The 20,773-nt window shown below is 39.9% G+C and overlaps 1 protein-coding gene across 3 annotated transcripts in view; it reads left to right on the top strand.

The window, feature by feature from the left end:
* atp13a3 (ATPase 13A3) overlaps positions 1–19,190 on the top strand; it is a 46,104-nt gene extending 26,914 nt beyond the window's left edge. For 2 of the 3 annotated variants that reach the window (XM_080883069.1, XM_080883070.1), the window contains 24 exons: positions 195–326; positions 452–634; positions 3,542–3,699; positions 4,029–4,217; positions 4,371–4,432; positions 5,667–5,817; positions 6,271–6,390; positions 6,602–6,619; positions 6,844–6,997; positions 7,367–7,487; positions 7,671–7,795; positions 8,248–8,408; positions 8,843–8,971; positions 9,060–9,139; positions 9,375–9,417; positions 9,509–9,618; positions 10,202–10,298; positions 10,385–10,457; positions 10,550–10,727; positions 11,411–11,589; positions 12,317–12,405; positions 12,642–12,722; positions 13,459–13,551; positions 14,558–19,190. In XM_080883069.1, coding sequence (XP_080739195.1) covers positions 195–326; positions 452–634; positions 3,542–3,699; positions 4,029–4,217; positions 4,371–4,432; positions 5,667–5,817; positions 6,271–6,390; positions 6,602–6,619; positions 6,844–6,997; positions 7,367–7,487; positions 7,671–7,795; positions 8,248–8,408; positions 8,843–8,971; positions 9,060–9,139; positions 9,375–9,417; positions 9,509–9,618; positions 10,202–10,298; positions 10,385–10,457; positions 10,550–10,727; positions 11,411–11,589; positions 12,317–12,405; positions 12,642–12,722; positions 13,459–13,551; positions 14,558–14,755 — 2,924 coding nt within the window. In that variant the 3' untranslated portion in view covers positions 14,756–19,190. The remainder of the gene's footprint in view (positions 1–194; positions 327–451; positions 635–3,541; positions 3,700–4,028; positions 4,218–4,370; positions 4,433–5,666; positions 5,818–6,270; positions 6,391–6,601; positions 6,620–6,843; positions 6,998–7,366; positions 7,488–7,670; positions 7,796–8,247; positions 8,409–8,842; positions 8,972–9,059; positions 9,140–9,374; positions 9,418–9,508; positions 9,619–10,201; positions 10,299–10,384; positions 10,458–10,549; positions 10,728–11,410; positions 11,590–12,316; positions 12,406–12,641; positions 12,723–13,458; positions 13,552–14,557) is intronic. The other variant, XM_080883071.1, reaches the window with a different exon arrangement.
* The last annotated feature ends 1,583 nt before the right edge of the window (positions 19,191–20,773 follow it).

Here is a 20,773-nt window from a genome sequence, read left to right as displayed (position 1 = left end):
CAACAATATGTTGAAAAGAATGAGCGAGTGGTCGGGTCTGCCTTGGGTTTATTACAATCTCCTCATCCCTGTTGCCTATCATGTCCACTGTCTACACTTGGAATACATTTCTCACCTCTCCTGTTTTAGGTATGATGTCTGTATCTGATTGCACACATTCACTCACTTTGTTTCTACCACATATTTCCTGGCAGATATCGAGGAAATTTTGTCTACTGATCTGGTGCCCGGTGACGTGATAGTCATCCCCAGCAATGGGACCATCATGCCATGTGACGCCGTGTTGGTCAGTGGCACCTGTATCGTCAATGAAAGCATGCTTACAGGTTGGTAGAGAAGCACATGTAAAGACTTGTTTCTTCAAATTTTATGTCTTTGCAAGTTCCAAACAGTCTGGTTTTCCTCTTATGTATTTCTGGACGCAGTGCTAATGTCTTTTAATCTTCATTAGGTGAGAGCGTTCCAGTGACAAAGACCAACCTCCCAAACCCAGTGCCAGGGGACAGGGGGGAGGAGGCTGGTAGTGCCTACAACACAGAGGAGCATAAGAGACACACACTCTTCTGTGGCACCAATGTAATCCAGACCCGCTTCTACACAGGCGAACTGGTCAAGGCTGTAGTGGTGCGCACAGGTTAGTTTGGGGGTCTGGATTCAAGTGCTTTAATGATTAATGTGATTGTAATAATCCAGATCTTTTAAAATGAAATGGGGTACTGTTACAGTATAACAGTGAGATTTAGCCTATATGGAGCGATCGTGGCTCAAGAGTTGGCAGTTCGTCTTGTAATCGGAAGGTTGCTGGTTCGAGCTCCGACAGTCTCGGTCGTTGTGTCCTTGGGCAAGACTCTTCACCCGTTGCCTACTGGTGGTGGTCAGAGACCCCGGTGGCGCCAGTGTCCGGCAGCCTCGCCTCTGTCAGTGCGCCCCAGGGTGGCTGTGGCTACAATGTAGCTGCCATCACCAGTGTGTGAATGTGTGTGTGAATGGGTGAATGACTGGATGTAGTGTAAAGCGCTTTGGGGTCCATAGGGACTAAGTAAAGCACTATACAAATACAGGACATTTACCATTTACCATATGTTTAAGTTAGTGACATAGTCTCTAATGAAATCCTTTACTTTACTGCAAAGTGGGAGCTTGATAAAGTTGGCTGGAATAAAATGGTTTGTCAATTTAGAACAACAAGCTTGCTGTTTGATCTATAAAAGTCCGTTTGGTCAGAACATTTTGCCTCAGTTCAAATGACAGAATGAAAGAAAGTAAGGGCCTGTCTCAATATGCGTACTTGCGTTCTCGTGTACTCGTGATACGTCATCAGTCGGAGAGCAAGTACTGTTCCAATTCAAAGTACGCATCAAGCCGAGAAAGCGAAAAATTCCCGGATGTGTTCTCGCTCCGCCCGTTTTATCGCGCATGCATTGGGGCGACCGTGACTCAGGGGGTTGGGAAGCGTATCTGTAACCGGAAGGTCGCCGGTTCGATCCCCGGGCTCTCTGTCCTGGTCGTTGTGTCCTTGGGCAAGACACTTTACCCTACTTGCCTACTGGTGTTGGCCAGAGGGGCCGATGGCGCGATATGGCAGCCTCGCTTCTGTCAGTCTGCCCCAGGGCAGCTGTGGCTACAACTGTAGCTGCCTCCACCAGTGTGTGAATGTGAGAGTGAATGAATAGTGGCATTGTAAAGCGCTTTGGGTGCCTTGAAAAGCGCTATATAAATCCAATCCATTATTATTATTATTATTATTATTGTGTGGACTTGGTACAGCTAAATAACCCAGAATGCATTTCGTCCAAAACGCAGCAATGGCGGACGAGCGCGGCTAAAAACTTTTAAATATTACTCTTTCTGGGTCACAAAATAAACTTTTAAGTTATTTTCAAGCGAGAATGTAGCTGTGTAAACTTCAAATATCTGCTCGATTTATCAAGATACCGTAAATGTCGGGCTATAAGCCGCTACTTTTTGCACAAGCTTTGAACCCTGCGGCTTTTAGTCAGGTGCGGCTTTTCTATGGATTTTCCATGATTTTTGTCATATCGTAAGACGATTTGTTTTGTTTGTTCCGCTGTTGTACGGCACTACGTTGCCTGGCGGAAGGATCGGGGTTCAAGAGTGGTATGTTAGTCACATGTCCGTCCGCCAGGCAACGTAGTGCCGTACGAAGTAGCACGAAAAACAAACTTCAAAGTAGCGCTACGCGTTCAGCGGGAGTCGTGGATGATGAGCGGCGATAAACTTGCAAGTTATGCCCAAAAAGCAAGTTGTGCCCAACTCCACCGGTGGATTCTGACAGCGTGGAAAAGTGTGAAAACATCCACGATCACCAACGGATTTTGAAGGGCTGGACTGCTGCATGATGAAGAGGAGGACACCGCCACGGCCCTTCTGAGGCTGTTCGACTCTGACACTGACAATGAGGATTTCTTTGGTTTTGAAAGTGACAACGAAGGAGAGAAGAAGAGTGGATGACGAAGCCATCATGAGCCTGTTTGTATCCGACACTGGAGAAGAGGACTTTGGTGGTTTTAGTGCGTAGGAAGAAGAGAAAGATGGTGGTGAATGACTGACTTTTCTTCTTGTTAAAGCTGTGTCACTGCACCTGAGCCTAAAAGGTAGGCCGAATCTATTGTTCTGGTGTGCTGTAGGTTATTGTTATGTACTACATGTGCAAATATGTACCCATAACTTGTTTTTCAAAATATTAATAAAAGTGATGTCTCCAAACAGCCATCTCTTTCCTGACAATTCCCTTTGTGCATATTCTCTTACATATGATAAGTCAACATTGAAACACCTGCGGCTTTTGGTCAGGTGCGGCTAATGTATGTACAAAACAGGATTTTCCCCTGATTTTAGCTTGTGCGGCTAATATTTAGGTGCGCTTTGTAGTCCGGGAAATACGGTATTATATATTTCCAAACGTGGTCTGACGTTTTCGGAGACGTCTGTGACCCGCCAGCTCCATAGCAGACCGCGAGGTCGAGGATCACTAGAGCCGGCGAGAACAGCGGACTCCCGGCACATCGTTTTCAACCCCCCCGCGGTCTTTTCGCTACTCAGGTTAAACAAACCCCAGCAGCTGTCTATTGTATTGAGTGTCCACTAAAATAAAAATAAAAACATTCTAACATCTCACCTGCTTGTTTTTATTAAGTCACACATGTACACTATTTTTATTAATAGAGATTTCGCTACTGAGGTTAAACATGATATATAAGTCACTTCGTTCACTTCTAAATGTTAATGTTTGGTTTATTTCAGTGTTTTATTTGTTCCTGAGTAAACCGGTTTGGCTGTGATTAAAGTTAAGCTTCATAACATATTACTCACAGCTAAATTAAGAGGGGACGGCAGTAAAAACTCCGGACCTGTGACATCATCAAGCACGCTGGTGTTCCAGTTGTACAAATCGCGAGTCCGTGCTTGCATTCTCGGCAAGTCCGGACTCGCCGAGAACGCGAGCACGGACTCGCGTACTTGAGAATTGAGAAAGGGCCTAAGACTTAAAAATGACCAAAAATTCATTTTCTTCACTCAGGTTTCAGCACAGCTAAAGGCCAGCTGGTGCGCTCCATCCTTTATCCCAAACCCACCGACTTCAAGCTGTACCGCGATGCCTACCTCTTCCTGTTGTGTCTGGTGGCTGTGGCTGGAATCGGCTTTGTTTACTCCATTGTACTCAGTATCATGAACGAGGTAATGCAGAAAGTTAAAGGAGAATGATCGGTCTCCTCTTTCAGTTTTTCTTTTTCTCCAAAAAATCTTGTAAGATGATTACGTTTTCAGATGGTTTCCCTTTTTAATGCAATACAATTTAATCGGGTTGGTTGAAATGCCTGAGGCAGCTGTTCTAAGAGTGAGTCATCCTCTGTGGCCAGTAGAAACAAATATTTTGTTCTCCAGAAAACTGACAGTCTTCTCATACATTTGTGTATCTCTTAGCACTGAAGAACATGGGCTCTTTGTGAGTTGTCGAGAATCAGGGTTGTCAAACATGCAAACATCTGCAGTTTTTTGTTTGTTAGGTGCCAGCTAAGACCATCATCATTGAGTCCCTGGACATTGTCACCATAACAGTACCACCAGCGCTGCCAGCCGCTATGACAGCCGGCATTGTGTATGCACAGCGACGCCTAAAACGTATTGGCATTTTCTGCATCAGCCCACAGAGAATTAATATCTGCGGCCAGATCAATCTGGTGTGCTTTGACAAAGTGAGTCTCTAATTTATTCAGATTATCAGTTGTAAAAGACGGTGCTTAAGTCACTCTGTAGAATTTTAGTGCCATGTCATATGTAGAAGCAACTGGTAGCAAAGATCACCCCGTGTTGATTCAGTTGAATTTCATTATCTTTTATCTTTAAAGACTGGAACTCTGACAGAAGATGGGTTAGACCTGTGGGGAGTCCAGAGGGTTGAGAATGGCAGGTAAGATGCTCTGTGCCCTAAATTAGTAAACGTGAGCCTATTTTACTGCATGTTGTAGCCTAAAGAAACTAAAAATCTGAAGGTGTCATTTATTTCAGCCACTGATAAACTGTTAAAAAGAGCTTAGAATATACTGGAGTGTATCTGTGTAACATTTCATATCCCTCTAAATCAGGGATGTCAGACTCATTTTACATTGTGGGCCACATGCTGCCCACTTTGATCTTAAATGGGTCAGAACAGTAAAACTCTGATAAATGTGTAAAATTCAGTAACTACAAAATATAAAGTTTTCATTTCATTTTTCAAAGATTTCCAGTGGGCTGGAGTGGAGTCTTTGCTGGGCTGATTCTGGCTCCCAGACCTTATGTTTGACACAGTTGCTGTAAATGCACAAATTACACTGAGGATCTGGGGTGTTAACATTAAATTACATAGACATTTACTAGTCTTTTAATCAACTCGGATGTGTTGTTCCTGTCATGGTTGTTTCAAACAGCTCAGAAGAAATTTGGATACGAGCAGAAACCAAGAAATCTGCTTGTCTCTGAGATTCCCAGTGATGCCTAAAACTGATCATGCATTGTAATAAGCAGTGGCTGGATGATATGTCTTTTTTCTAGTACTAAGGTTATCGTTAGAAAACTGAATTGTAATAGCTCTGAATTTTAAAGGCCTAATCATTTATTTACCAGATAGATTAAAAGTTTTTATCTTGCAAATGCTCATTTCTCAATCAATTTCTTGCACGATCTGATATCCTCGTGTTGGTGTTGTTCCCACATCATCATAATAAATGTTGTTCCAGGTTCAACATTGCAAGTGACCAATCACATTGTTGTGACGTCATACTGTTGCGACTTCGGAAAAAAAACAGCCGTGAAAAGAAAAGTACTTAACTTGCGAGAAACCCCCTCTGTCCTCCGATCCAGCGATTTGAATTCTTTGCACTTCAGGATACTGTTCTTTAATGAACGGTAAGCATTATACATATTGTTCTTGCAACATTGGAATTTCATAATTGAACGAATCGCTTGGCTTGCAGAAGTGTTATGTCACAAGAAGGTGATTGGTCACTTGCAATGTTGAACCTGGAACAACATTTATTATGATGATGTGGGAACAACACCAACACGACGATATCAGATCATCCCAATTTCTTATGACTCCCACAATGTAGTTAAAGGAGTATAATTTAATCTCTCTTCACCGCCCACTTCTTCTGCCTCTCCAGCTTCCACCTGTCAGAAGAAAATGCCTACAAGGAAAATCTTGTCAAGTCCCAGTTTGTGGCTTGCATGGCCACATGCCACTCACTTACCAAAATAGAAGGCCAGCTGTCTGGGGACCCGCTGGACCTCAAAATGTTTGAGGCTACAGGCTGGGTGAGTTCATCTGTATCTATCCACGAGCTAAATGTCTGTAAGGGCAGGCTAGAGTTATGAGACTCATGAATCCATTTTGTGATGCAGTGTCCCCTTTATTCTCCCTTCTGTCAGTATTTAGGCTGGATACAATTTTGCTAAACTGGGCATTAACGCATTATTGCTTTATAACCTGCCACAAAAACATCTGCATGATTCCAATCATGTTGATGGCTCGAGATTAGAAAGGTCCTCTTCTTTTGTACTAATCTAGTGTACGAGTTTTAGATTATATACAAAAGCTGCGCTGTTCTGATTTTTAGTATGTCTTTGGCATGTCTGGATAAGATTATTCAAAGTAAATGTTACCTCTGCCTAAAAGACATGTAAGCATTATTTCAATGTCTTAATGTTGCACATCTAAAAAGCTTCTTGGTATGAAATGTAAACATTTACTTATATTTACCTGCCCAGATCCTGGAAGAGGCTACCGAGGAGGAAACGTCTCTTCATAATCGTATCATGCCCACTGTCGTTCGACCGCCTAAGCAGCTGTTGCCCCCGGAGCCTGCTGTAACACCAGAGCAGGACATGGTATGTACAGCAACCTGGTTGTTAGCAGGACACCACAGGCCTTCAGAGTCTAGAAAAAGTATAAAATTATATGAATATATCTGTCCAGCATCTAAACGTGCATTTTTTTGTGTGTGTGTCCATGTTATTATAACATTAAAAAGAACAGTGTATTTTTACTCTTAATGACTGGTTTATTTGTTGTTGTGTGTTTTTGTTTTTGTTTTTATAGGAACTCTATGAGCTCTCGGTAAGTAGTAGTTGTATTTCTTTTCATGCCTGTCAAAGTTAACTGTTCATTTCATTTTATTTTTAAAAAGAGTAATTTGGTGATGTGAGTATTTGTGTTTTATTCATTTCTATAGTGCCTTTGTGTATAACTGGTATACTTTTAACTCGATTTTAGCATTTCATCTTTCTCTTTCTAATAAACAAATAATTTTATTTTGTTTGTCTTTACGTGTGCATATGCAGGCAGCCTATGAGATTGGTATTGTGCGCCAGTTCCCTTTTTCTTCAGCGCTCCAGAGAATGAGTGTAGTAGCTCGTCTCCTCGGGGAGAAACGTATGGATGCCTACATGAAAGGTGCACCAGAGGTTGTGACTAGTCTCTGCAGAAGAGAGACGGGTGAGGTGTCCAAAATGTAGAGATGTGCATGTTGTCTTACAATTTGTTTTATTTTTTCTTTTATACATTTTTCTACAAATGTATCTTTGACCTGGTATATCCATGATTTTGTCCCAAAAGTAGATTCTGTTCATCTGGAAACTGTTTTCTGATGAGCAGAATCAACTTTTTGGGACTTTCTTCCCTGGATGATTGAGCATACTTCAAGATAATGATTTTGTTGCTCCAAAATTAGTATTTAGTGTTGTTGTTAGTGTTGGTGCTTGCACTGTGAATCTATAATTCTTGGGTTTCTGTCTTCTTTTCTTGCTGTTTGTTACTGATGAATCACTGATTGGCTCTCTTGTTATTGTATTCATTTCTTTGCAGTGCCAGAAAACTTTGCAGCGGTTTTGGAAGGCTACACGAAGCAGGGTTTCAGAGTCATTGCTCTCGCTCATCGGCGGCTCGAATCAAAACTTACTTGGCACAAGGTCCAGAACATCAACAGGTAGTGTACTTTGCATTGATGTAATACATGCATTCTGTGATCTGAATAAGAAAATAAAGGGAAGTGGCTCTGTGTGGAACAAAAAAATATTTTAATGAGAGATAATTTACTGGGAAGAAATGTATGTTTAATATGGGGATTTTGTTAGACACAAACACATTCATATGTCTTTCGTTGAATTAGGGATCACATAGAAGCAAACATGGAGTTCCTGGGTCTCATCATCATGCAGAACAAGCTGAAGCCAGAAACTCCAGGGGTGCTGCAGGACCTTCATCAAGCCAACATTCGCACAGTCATGGTTACTGGTGAGAACATGCTGGTATTTTCCATCATTGCATAACAAATGAGAGGTCACAGGTATGCCAGCAATAGTTTACTCTGCGTGTATACTTTAACCAGGTGTTCCTGTCTAGACTCACTGTACTTGGCTGTGAATCAAATTCAACTTTGAGCCTTAAAAAGAATTGATTGTTTCACAATTGATCCATGGTTTGCACGTACTCTGGCTCACTTTTAACCTGTTTTTTGCAAGCTCATCCATCTCCATTAGCCCCCAAACTCTACTGTGGTGTCACTTAGGGTGAGGTGACACTGAGCTTGTATTTCATCATTCATAATTCATCATCTATCATCAGTCACAGCCAAGCAAACCCTTGGGTAACTTATTTATAACCCAAGGCTGAAGATGAAAACATGACAAGCAAATGACTGAATTGTGGGATGTTATAGCAAAATTAATATCGTAATCACTTTGCAGGTGACAACATGCTGACGGCCATCTCTGTGGCCCGCGACTGCGGAATGATCCCTCCCCAGGACACAGTCATAATTGCCGATGCCCTCCCTCCACACGATGGACAAGCCGCCAAGATCACCTGGAGATACGCTGACAAACCTCGCAGTGCATCCCGACTTCAGGTGAATCGATGGGTCTAATTCTAACACTGGTACAACACACAGGCAGCTGAACATACTTCAGCTAAACATAGCTCGTAATGTCACATATAAATTGAGCAGTATCTTGTCTACTAAAGGAAATGTAAAGGTTTTCAGCAGATCAAATACAAAACAAAGGTGTGTGATCAGATCATCCAAAACCCATTACCTGTTATTTGATTAACATCGATTACAAGTTATAGAAGTTATTTATTGATTAGATAAAATGCAGCAGATTTTAACATTCAATAGTGAATTTCTGTGTGGGTTCAGAACCTTTGTTAAATAATATAAAGATGTCTTTGTTGATTGTTAAAACAGTTCAAAGACTTGGTTTTTAGTAATTATTGAATGTTCCTGTTTTTGTTTTTTTAAATCTCGATGCATTTCTTAAAATTTCTCATACTTTGGAACAGGAAGTGAACATAAGCCTGGAGGATGTCTGTCACATAGATGATCCCAAAAGCCAAGAGCTCTACCACTTTGCTATGAACGGAAAATCATTTGCTGTAATCGATGAACATTTCCCAGATATGCTTCAAAAGGTAAGAAACTGCTCAAACGAAAATGGAACAGAAGTTGCATCAAATACGTCTTTGTTTCTGACTCCTGATTGTGTGCTCTGCTTTATAGCTCGTGTTGCGCGGCACAGTGTTTGCCAGAATGGCACCTGACCAGAAAACCCAGCTGATTGAGACGCTGCAGGGTGTCGAGTGAGTATTTAGTCAAATATGGGATGTAGCTTTGAACTTGTCAAAAATGAGATTTCAACATTCTGTTATTTAACATTCCCATCGTGTGCTGCTGGACAGTTTGTCATTAATGAGCAGCAGAATCAGCTTTTAAGTCAAAACTGAAAGTTTGTGGCATCGTAGCTTTGATCTTGCAACGACTTTAAAAAGCATTACACTGAGTAAAGATTTACTGTTTGTTCTCATGTGCTCGCAGCTACTTTGTTGGAATGTGTGGCGATGGCGCGAATGACTGTGGGGTATGTACACCTTCATCATTTGGACAACAGCTCTTTGTAATGGACACAATCTGACAGCAGTATGTATATAATGCTAACTTATCTCACCCAGGCTTTGAAGAGGGCTCATAGTGGGATCTCTCTGTCGGAGCTCGAAGCCTCAGTAGCATCTCCCTTCACCTCAAGGACCCCCAACATCTCCTGTGTCCCTAACCTCATCAGGTCTGTATTTTTATTTACATGCTGATCCATAAATGAATAAAACGGTATTAAGAATAAGTATCTTATAGGCTGAATTTGCAGTCTGGCAAATATACACAGTGTTGCGACTTTCATCCGTAAATAAAGCCACGGCCGGCTGAGTTGGTTGTGTCCCTGTGACGCGCCTCCAATAATCCATAATGAGTCGAACTTGTACTTTGCGCATTTATTTTAAGAACAAAACAAAAACAAACATTTGCGCTTTCAATCAATTTACAACTAGCGCATGGATTAACTGGTGTGCCAAAAAATGACGTTCAACAGAAAAGTTTGCCGACAAACCACTCACCCAACACACCTGCTGCGTACACCGACATCAGGTAAATAGACTGTGACCACACCCACATACCATCACCTGAGACGCAGGTAAAGCTATACACCTGTGCCACCAGAACAAAAAAGGAAAAACATAAACATTGACTTTGGCTCTTACACACAGTGTCACACTATTATTCAAATGTTTTGAGGAGTTGAATTTGTTGTTCCGGGAGCAATTTTTTCCCCCAGTTATGTTGTTAAGACACAGTTTGCTTTGTTTTTGCAGGGAGGGCCGTGCTGCTCTTATCACCTCCTTCTGTGTGTTTAAGTTTATGGCCCTCTACAGCATCATCCAGTACATCAGCGTCACTCTCCTCTACTCTGTACGTAAAACTGCCTGCTTAGTTAGATGAGAAATCCAGTGAATTCAGATTTTTGTCATCTGTACCGTGTTGTTTTTGGTTTTTAGATTTTAAGTAACCTTGGCGATTTCCAGTTCCTCTTCATCGACATTGCTATCATCCTCCTCATTGTCTTTACCAGTAAGTACAACTAAAGTATCAAGGATAAGCGATATGTGTGTTTATTTGTTCTGAATGTAATAATCCTCACTATTCACTCTGCCCCTTATCAGTGAGTCTGAACCCAGCGTGGAAAGAGCTGGTGTCCCGTCGTCCTCCATCAGGTCTGATCTCAGGGCCTCTGCTGTTCTCTGTGCTGACCCAGATCCTCATCTGCTTGGGCTTCCAGATCTGGACATTCCTTTGGGTCAAACAGCAGCCCTGGTACAAAGTTTGGACGCCACTTACCGAGTGAGCACTGACTATTACTTCTAATGTGTAGCAGACAAATACCCAAATCAAATAATAACTTGGTTTCATTATAAGTTTTAAACGTTGTCATGTTATCATGTTCCACATTTTGTTACATGATGGATTAAATTCTGCACACAATAGAATTTAATCCACCACAATGAAATTCTTGCAAATGTATTAAAAATCGAAACAAATATATAACCTGTGCATAAGTATTCACAGCCTTTCCCGTGACACTCAGAATTGATCTTATTGTTTCCACTGATCATGTGAGATGATCTTCAACTTGATTGAAGGCCACTTGTGGCGAATTCAGTTGATTGGGGATGATTTGGAAAGGCACACATGTCAATTAATAAGATCCCATGTGTCAAAGCGCAAAGCAAGCCAGGATGTCCGAGGAATTGTCTGTAGACCTCTGAGATGGGATTGTATCAACTTTGAACCACCAGGGCCTTAGTCAGGGAGGTGACCAGATTTGCACGAATTTCAAGTAACGTTTTTTACTTTGTAACTGTGGGATTTGTGTGTATAATTTTTGTGTTGAAAAATGAATTTAATCCATTTTGGAAAAGGCTATAAGATTCTGAACATGTGAAGCGCTGTGATTACTTTCTAGATGCAGTATAAAAGGACCACAGAGTGAAAATGTTCTTAATGACTTCTCTGTCTTCACACAGTGTCTGCAACCTCACATCACACATTGAAATGGACTTTGAAAATGAGACAGAAGAGGACGAGCACAACATCCAAAACTATGAGAACACCAGCCTCTTCTACGTCTCTTCCTTCCAGTATCTCATTGTTGCTATTGTTTTCTCCAAAGGCAAACCTTTCAGGCAGCCGAGCTATAAGAATTGTAAGAAACTTTTCCCTAACGTGTGTGTGTGTGTGTGTGTGTGTGTGTGTGTGTGTGTGTGTGTGTGTGTGTGTGTGTGTGTGTGTGTGTGTGTGTGTGTGCTTTTTCCATCAGCTTTTTCCATCAGGCCATCAGACTGCTGAACACGTCATAGACACCTCAGCTTCACTACTGGAACTTCAACATTATGCACTCCACACTGTATATAAATGCCACTTGTTTTGCACATATTCAACTCTGTATATTTTATATATTTTATTATTATTATTATTATTTTATTTTATTTTTTTACTATTTAATTTGTAAAAATGTGTATACACACACACACACACACACACACACACACACACACACACACACACACACACACACACACACACACACACACACACACACACACACACGTAGGAAAATATTTAGTATACACATCCAGAAATGCATACACTATTATATATTGTACATATATTTATTAGTTTCAGGTTGGCCATTCTTGTATTTTGCTCGTTTGTGTTGTTGTGTTTGCACATCTCTGTTGCTTGTGGGGCTCGCACACAAGAATTTCACTCGCATGTGCTGTGCCAGTGTGCCTGCACATGTGATGTGACAATAAAAAGTGATTTGATTTGATTTGATTTGTGTGTGTGTGTACGTGTGTGTGTGTGTACACACATATATATATGCCCTAAAAAGTAAACTCTACAATTTTATTTGCGTGTTTTCTTCACAGGGCCTTTTGTGCTGTCTGCTGGGAGTTTATATGTTTTCCTGCTGTTCATCTTGTTCTACCGAGTAGACGTCATTAATGGGTTTATGGAGGTGGGAAGACATTAAATGCACACTTTATATTCTTTAATGTAGGATACAGCTTTATTTATCACCTCAGGCTCCATCTTTTCTTGGTATTTATTCATGTAAATGGAGATTCTGACTTTGTTTTTGACTTACTGTAGTATTGCGCGTGCATAAAGCTTTAAGGCAGGGCTGTCTTGGTAAGACTAACTTTATAACTTTTTCTTGTCGCTTCATTGACGAGTGTTTCTCTGTCTGTGTAGATTGTTTGCATCCCGTTTGAATGGAGGCTAAAACTTTTCCTCATCATCTTAGTCAATGCTGCTGTGTCTGTTTTGGTGGAGGTAAGATCCACACGTTCACACTTGGGTAACAGCTGATGTTTTCCCCATGTTCAGATTTTGTTTTCTCATGCAGTGTGCTCATCTTTATCTCGTTTAACTGGACAGCAAGATCAGTTTTGTGTTGTAAAGCAGAAACGGAAAGAAGCAAAGTGTGAGGTTTTTAATAGTTAAAGTCACATTCTTTAAACGGTTATTTTGTTACAATATGTGCATTTGTGGGTATTTTACTCCACATGTTTGTCTAATTAAGGATGCTTTTCAGAATTTATTTCTGTAAACCTTCACGACACTGGATTATTAATGCCTGCCTGCTGACTCGCTGGAGCAGTATCACTGTTTCTGCCCTCCTTTTAGATGGCTGCCCTTGCATTCACGTACTGCTTAGTATGCCCCCGTAGATGGAGCCTTTTCCTAAACTAACAGTGCAGTTTCCCTTCATCTTTGAAGTGAATTGGAGGGACAAAAACACAGCAAGCAGATTCAGTTTCATCAAGAGCTTGCAGTATTTTTTTTAGACGACAATAACCATGCACGGCCTTCTTACTAATAAGCTTAATTTTAACCTCACATGCAATGATTAACACTCAGTTTCATGGAAGGAAAGAAAACTGCTATACTTGGTACTTTAAAGCAGTGTGGCACTAAAAATCAGTTGCGCACCTCTATAACAGGAGCTTTGTGAAATCAAACCAGACTCTCTGTAATTCTTTCCCCTGCCCACTGCACCATCCCATAGACCATCATCCTTGACATCGTCTTACGGAAGCTTGTGTTCAGCCGAGACAAACAGGGCAACTTTGGCGTCACTCCTGCCGCCCCGGCACCACAGGTTGGAAATATCTGACACCTTTTTCTCTAGCCCTTTCTTTTTACTCTTGTGTGGTGTTCTCTCTCTCTCTCTGTTCCCACTTTTTTCTTCTAATGTAACTGCTAACCACGTGCATGTGCAAAACCTCAGTCTTCTGATCTGTACGCTCCTCCCTTTGTCCCTCTAACGGGCACTCTGGTCAGGGCTTAAAAACGTGGTAACTCAGTTTTATTCAGGCTGAGCCACATGACATCAAATGTTGAAACTATTGCTGGATGTCATAGATTGTTGCTATTGAAGCAGCGCTGGCCTTCGGTGAAGTAAACCCATAATCTCATCATATCTAATGTGTGTAGTTTTAATGTTTTTCTGTACTGTAGGTCATTTAAATAAGTGATATGCTTCCATGCAATAGACATGCAGAATGCTGAGCAAAACATTCATCTACTCTTATTAATAATAACAACAATAATAATAATACATATTTCCCATTGCCTAGCAAGTATGACACACACCCCTCCCCCCCACCGCTCCACCCCCTGTGGTAGTCTGCAGGCCCTCTGCTTGCTGCCCTTCTTAGCATCACTCAACATTGTCACTGGATCTCATCAAGTGTAGTATGTTTGTATTTGAATAGTGAGACCTTAAATGTCTTTGTCAGTGTGTGGTTTCTAAGTTACCCTTTTGTCTATGTTTGTAATGTAAAGATCCTTTGTCTGTTTGTTCTTTGAATCCATGAGCTTGTTTTTAAGGAGAAGGCTCAGTCTTTAAGCTGTCTGTAGACCAGAATCATGCTGAATTTTGTTTTAATCTGCATGCACGCACAGTTGCTATAGTTTATCAGTGTCAAGAAATATCCATATTACAACTTTGACACTATATGAGCATATTTATATTTTGCATGTAGCAGTTTTGTTTGATTTGGCTGTTCAAGTATTCATTAAAAAACACACACAAACTTTGTCTGTCAGGGAACCTTTCTGCAGTTTTACTTATTTGATTATTTTTCATGTTGTGGTATTCACAGGGAGCCAATGATCTGTATGGACACAAGTGTCTGTCCTGCCAGTGTTGCCCCCGCAAGATGAGACCCAAAGCTCGCTACATGCACCTTGCCCAGGAGCTCAGTGTGGACCCTGACTGGCCTCCGAAGCCCACCACTACCACTGAAGCCAAGCCACGCCCAGAAAATGGCTCTGCCTATCAAATCATAATCAACTCCTAGCACCCCACAGCCTGTACTAGCTTATTCAGCTTCTACCTTTCATACAGGAAACATGCATATGAGGTGTGTTCAGTAAATTTCAATGGAACTGTCATGGGATAACTGCTTGCCTTCACTGTTCGTGCTCTAATGCTGTATAGTTTCAGATACTGTATTATTGCGCAAAAAAAATCTATGACACACATCTACCAAATGAATTTACATTGAACTTCGCTCAGTACTCTTGCTCTCTTTGGTTCACCCCCACACACGCTCTCAGGTCGCTTCTTATTTATCGTTAAAGGTGCAATATGTTGAACACCTTACTCTCGAAAAGGTCAGTGTTGTTTTGCAGGGTCATGCAGCAGCTCCTCTGGAAGTAGTGCTGCTTTTACTTTGCTTTTCATTTGCAAAGAAGGATAAGTGCAGCAAACAGCACAAGGCTTAAACTGACCATAGCAGGTTGGGCTCCACTGTTTTACTCCTTATAAAAGAAAAAGCAATCTCTGGGAAGAGCTCTTCCTTCCTTCATGTTAGACTGACGCAGGCTTTATGCAACAGTGACTCAGTGTCTCACCTTGAGATACAGTGCGGTATTACACTTCAGTACGGGCTGGCGCTACCTCGTTATCATCCTTACTTCAGTAGCTGTCATACAATCTTCTGATAATTTGTAAATTTTTAAGCAGTTTTAAGCTACCAGTCTTGTATGTTTCACCTTTAAATGTCACAAATTGAAATCCTCCTTTATTACAGTGTCTTTACTGAAACTAAGCAGTATTCAACTCAGTCTAGAAGAACCATTGAAAAGCCATCAAAATGGTGCATTGGCCCCTTCAAATCAACGTTCAACACAGGTTCAGCATAACCTCGCTTTGTGTGTGTGCAAGAGGGTGGAAAAGAGAGGCCGGGGCCCACTACACTCCAGAGCTAGCCTCTCACATACGTGTTCTGTCAGAAATCTCAGTTAAGGTGTTTAATCCTAATTAAGTTATTCCTTTTATATGATTGTCATAAATAACAAGGTCTGCAGATTACAATATTGACCACAATACTAGAGTTTTGATTAAGAGTGGAATGGGATGTGTAGGTGTTTCAGAGAATGGAGAAGTACGGCGTTGGATAGGATGTGTTTCTCAACAGACATTTGCACATATCTTAGCTGATGTGAATATTGCAAGCTCTAATTGCTACTGTGTAGTGCTCTTTTGCAGCTAATGTAGATACATAGAATTTCAGTCAGCTGTGGGGAGGTTTGCAATTGTATACTGGCTGCATTTAGTGCTTTGTGCAGTTACACACCCATAAGGGGAAGTACCTTTATATTCCTGCTTTGAAGTAAAGACACACTCATATCTAATTGGCTATCGGAGATCATGTTAAACATCTGAAGAATACAGAATTATTTTTTAAATCTACCATCAGATAAATTTGTTCCATGATTTGTTGACCTGCTATAATTAGATGTGACCTGTTTCAAAATCAGTCTGTTCTCGGGAACTTCTCATTTCCATGGTTAGGAAGGTTAGGGAGAGTGTTTTTTTACAAATTGATTGAAATTAAGTGTAATTTATGCCAAGTTTCAGTCAACTTTCAGTCAGGCCATTATGGCTTGGTAAATAATAGGGGGGGAACCTTGATGCTGCAGAAGGATATGATTATGTTTAAAAAAACAAACAAAAAACAGTGAATATTTGATGTACTTCCATTATGGGTTTTTTTGTTTGTTTTGTCCAAACATGCTACCTCTAAAACAAATGACTGAATTCTCATCTATCTTAACAGTACTGGCATTAATGTTAATATATCATACTAATAGAATTTACATAGAATATTGCATCTTTATAATAATTGTCAGGATCATATGCTGTTAACGCTGACTGGGAACAGCAATGCCTCCGTTTGGCACCTCCCTATCCATCTATACCAGCGGTCCCCAACCTTTTTTGCGCCACGGACCGGTTTATGCCCGACAATATTTTCACGGACCGGCCGTTAAGGTGTCGCGGATAAATACAACAAATTTAAACTAGTACCGGTACTGAAAAAAAAGAAGATTTATTCATAACACACGTGAAAAGACCCAGGAAAACAGAGTTAATGATAAAAACGATAACAAAATAACGCTGAAAACCGATAAAACCCCTGAAAACCATAAATTTCACACCTGAGCCTCAACTCTCGCGGCCCGGGTTGGGGACCGCTGATCTATACTGCTTTGGCCTTCTAGTGCTGAAAATCTAGCAAAGTCGCCTCTACTTACTGTGCTTCTCTCTACTCTTTCAAATTGTTTTCTAGTGTGTAATAAGCTTTATAGAATTATGGGCTGCTAGTGGAACTTTAAATCATAAATATTTTGTTTGCATCTACTGTATGAGCCATGTCCTGTCTGCAGAAAACATGGAAAAACATGCATGAAACCAGCTCTCTATGGCCACGCTCTGAAGATAGTTGATGGTTGCAATGCTAGAAATAGCACTTCAGTTACAAAGCTTAACTATAGAATTAAGAAAGATTAACATTACATTTATGTATTACAAAAAAGGAAAGAATCTACATCAGAAACGGCATGAATCTGTCTGATTATTGTGGACAGCTAACCACATGCATGATACCATATGAATCTAAGCATCTGCATATTCAAAGCCTTTTTAGAGTGGCTCCAAAAAGGCAGAAGTACATGCTTACATTTTCAGTTTTAAAAGGAGATTTCTTCCTATGGAAGACTGATTACAATACTGTACTACATTATAGCAGCTGTGCAACTGATCCACTCGCTGTTTTAAAGCAATCATGAAATGACAAAACCTGTACAAGATGGATGTTTACGCAGCCAAATTTCTATATTACACGTAGCCTGATTGCAAAGAGTCAAGAGCTGTATTTATGCTCACTCCTCTTTATTTGGCATTTACAGTAATACTCCATGAAATGTCTTTCAGACTCACCCCACTAGATTTTGAAGGAGCTGTAAATGATTGAAGGCTCTCCCTAATAAAATCTAATGGGGAAAGTTCAGTCTTTTAAAATGGGTTTCAGTCATTACTGACCAAACAGATGGATGAGAAAGATGAGCATTCTCATATGAAAGAGTATGAAGATTTTTTTTACATTGTGCATTTATAGCCATGGACGTGGAGAAATGGGCAAACTTCTTTACAGGCAGATTAAAAACCAGTATAGGAAGACTGTAGTATCACTTTAAACCAACTTGCACAAATCAGGTTAACTGTATCAGTGTAAGTGTAAAGCACAGCAGGTTGCCTTTCATGAATTGTAGTGGTTCGGTTTCTTCAGAGTGCTCATTAGAGATTATGTGACGCCGTACAGAAAGAAAAACGATTAAAAAGAAACTTGATTCCTCCAGGGGAAAATGGAGCAAATGAATTCTCAGACATCCTAACAGCGCTGTTATTGTCCGACTCTTCTTCAAGTATTTATCTGGTTCACTGATTGTTTTTCTATACAGTGGAAATTGTCATATTAGTAATAATAATGTAAGGTTGCTCCAGTGCTAAAAGCCATTTCAGCAGTGTCTATTCAGATGCATTCATGTGAAAGTTGGGCTCCATGTTGCATAAACCTTTCCTTGGATGCATTGTTCATTATTACTTTGTGCGTAAAGAAGGCTCTATAGATGGGATGCAGATGTGATGATTTGTATTCATGCGAATTCAAAGCATGGCTCACATTGGCATTTTTGTGCTCATTAGCAGAATGGTTAAAGTGTGTCGTCATGTTGACTGAAAGCGATTTGGCATGTGTGCTCTGACACTGGTCACATCCGTCACACGACTTTCTCGCTTTTCTATATTAATTATATATATTTTTTTCTAGGTGACCTGTGAGGTTAAGAATGAATGTAATGCAAAAAAACCTACAAAATTTAATCCAATGCAATATTACAATTATTGATATTTCCAAAGACTTTTCATCACACTTTTTTCTTTCCAAAAAAAGACTGAGTGAAAGAGAGAGGTTTCATCTGTCCTGTGTCAGTTTCAACAAAGCAAAAGACGGTTTTTAGTGGTGATAATGTTAATAATGTTAGAGGTTGGATCATATATGAGATGTACATTTCTAGTGTGTGCAGAAGAGTCGAAAGTTATAAAAACAATTATGGTTTTTGAATTATCAAAGGGCTGGTGTGTCTTTTTCTACTTTTTTTGGTACTGTGTTACAATCATTTGTCTATTTTTGGATTATGGATTAATCTGTACTTTCACTTTTGTTATGGAGTTGCATTATCTTTGTTTTGGGGGCATAAATCCTGGGCATTTATTTCATAGTTTGAATCGAGTTTTGCAAAGTATGATTAGGGCACTTGGATTAATATCATTTGGGCAAAAACGTGTTATAAACTTCATCCAAACCTTTAGAGTTTGGATGAAGTGAAATGTTCACCATCGTAATTTCAAAGATTTCTCTTTAAAAAAAAAAAAAAGAAGAAGAAGAAGAAGAAGAAAAAGATCGGTTTCTGTTTTGTTTTTCACTTTTTCTTTGGTTTCTCTTGTGTGTAAACTATGAATTAAATTCTGTCACAAAAAGGGAATTCAGCTGCAGTAGGTTAGGCATCTCTGCTTAGCTCATTCAGAATATGAGCATCATCTGACAATCTTTGTCCTGATCGTCATGTGTATGTATTTTACTTTTTTCTTTTTTCTTTTTGTCTAGAGTTTTTTAAACACTTCCATGTAAAGTGTAAATGTAATTTAGCAGAATGTGCATTGTTGTTCAACATCAGAGGCCTGTTGTCATACATACATAGCTGCTTAGGAGCAAAATGTTTCAGTCTCAGCTGCATCATCACTGTGCACTTCAACACAAACAGTTCCACCTATAGATGTGCAAAGTGTGAGTACTACTATTGCTTTTCCCTGTACTTGGGTTTTGCCTTTTACTGTAACAACTGTATAGAAGCAGTGGATCTTATGCTGAAACCTCTATGCTCTTAAACAGGTACAGGACACCAACTGTTCAGTTAGCATTGGCCTCTTATTTAAACCATGTATTTAAAACACACCACCGAATGGCATTTAGATTAAATCTAAATTTAATCTGAATTAAATCTGAGTGAATGAACACTCGTGGATGTCGTTTCCTCAGGGAACTGGGTCTATTTGATCATGTATTTGTTACGAATTAAGAAATAAAAGTTGAAACCCAAACTGAATGGGGGGAAAAAACCCAGTTGATTTAATAACTTTATCACAGCCAATCTGGGTTTTTTGTTTTTGTTTTTTCTTTCAGGGCAATTTATTTGCTGTGCTTATTATTTGCAGGTCCCTTACCTCAGCAAGAGGGTATATGTATTTACTTTTTAGCAGAGATGTAAATTGTTTTTAAAGAATTTTGTACTTTATAATTTATTTCTTATTTATGTTAAGTTCTTTTTCCCTGAGGATTGTATTTCAAATTTATCTTGATTTCTTTCTTTTCAATAAATGTTTTTTAAAGCAACCTTGATGATAATAGTAATTTTCGTGAATAGGATAATGTGAGGGTTGAAATGCTACAGAAAATGAAGTGGAAGAAGATTTAACAAGAATCAACCTGAGCAGAAAATACATTAGCTTGCCTATTTACAGAATTGAACCCCCAAACTGGGATATGGGTTATTTGCATGTAAAATTAAAACATTTTAAAATATATTACTTTTGTTAGTGTTGTGTGAAAGTCTTGAGTCACCTCTCATAACCTATATTATGTTTCCAAGGAGCCAGACTTTCTTTATAATGGGCTATGACTGATTAAAGCATAAAAAGACACTTAACTCAAAGGGTAAAGCAATGCTGTCTGCTTGTAACAGACAACTTGGTAAAGAACCAAATTAAAATGGTCGTTTTAGGCAAGGTGCAAGCAGCCCATCGCATTTTTCTACCTTCTTTTTAGTTGAATCTACGTAAAATGCCGGAGATAATAATTTGCGAGGCATGAAACCGTACTTTTGCATTAACAGGCAATTTCTCCAGAAAATATCTCAGCGTAAAGTGCAGTGTTGGAAAGAGTTTCAGGCCTGTTACTTCTTTTTTCCTCGAC

This window comes from Rhamphochromis sp. 'chilingali' (assembly GCF_963969265.1).
Source record: "Rhamphochromis sp. 'chilingali' genome assembly, chromosome: 5".
Classification (NCBI taxonomy): domain Eukaryota; kingdom Metazoa; phylum Chordata; class Actinopteri; order Cichliformes; family Cichlidae; genus Rhamphochromis; species Rhamphochromis sp. 'chilingali'.
Note: the sequence above shows the minus strand (reverse complement) of the source record. Positions and strands in the feature narration are given on the sequence as shown.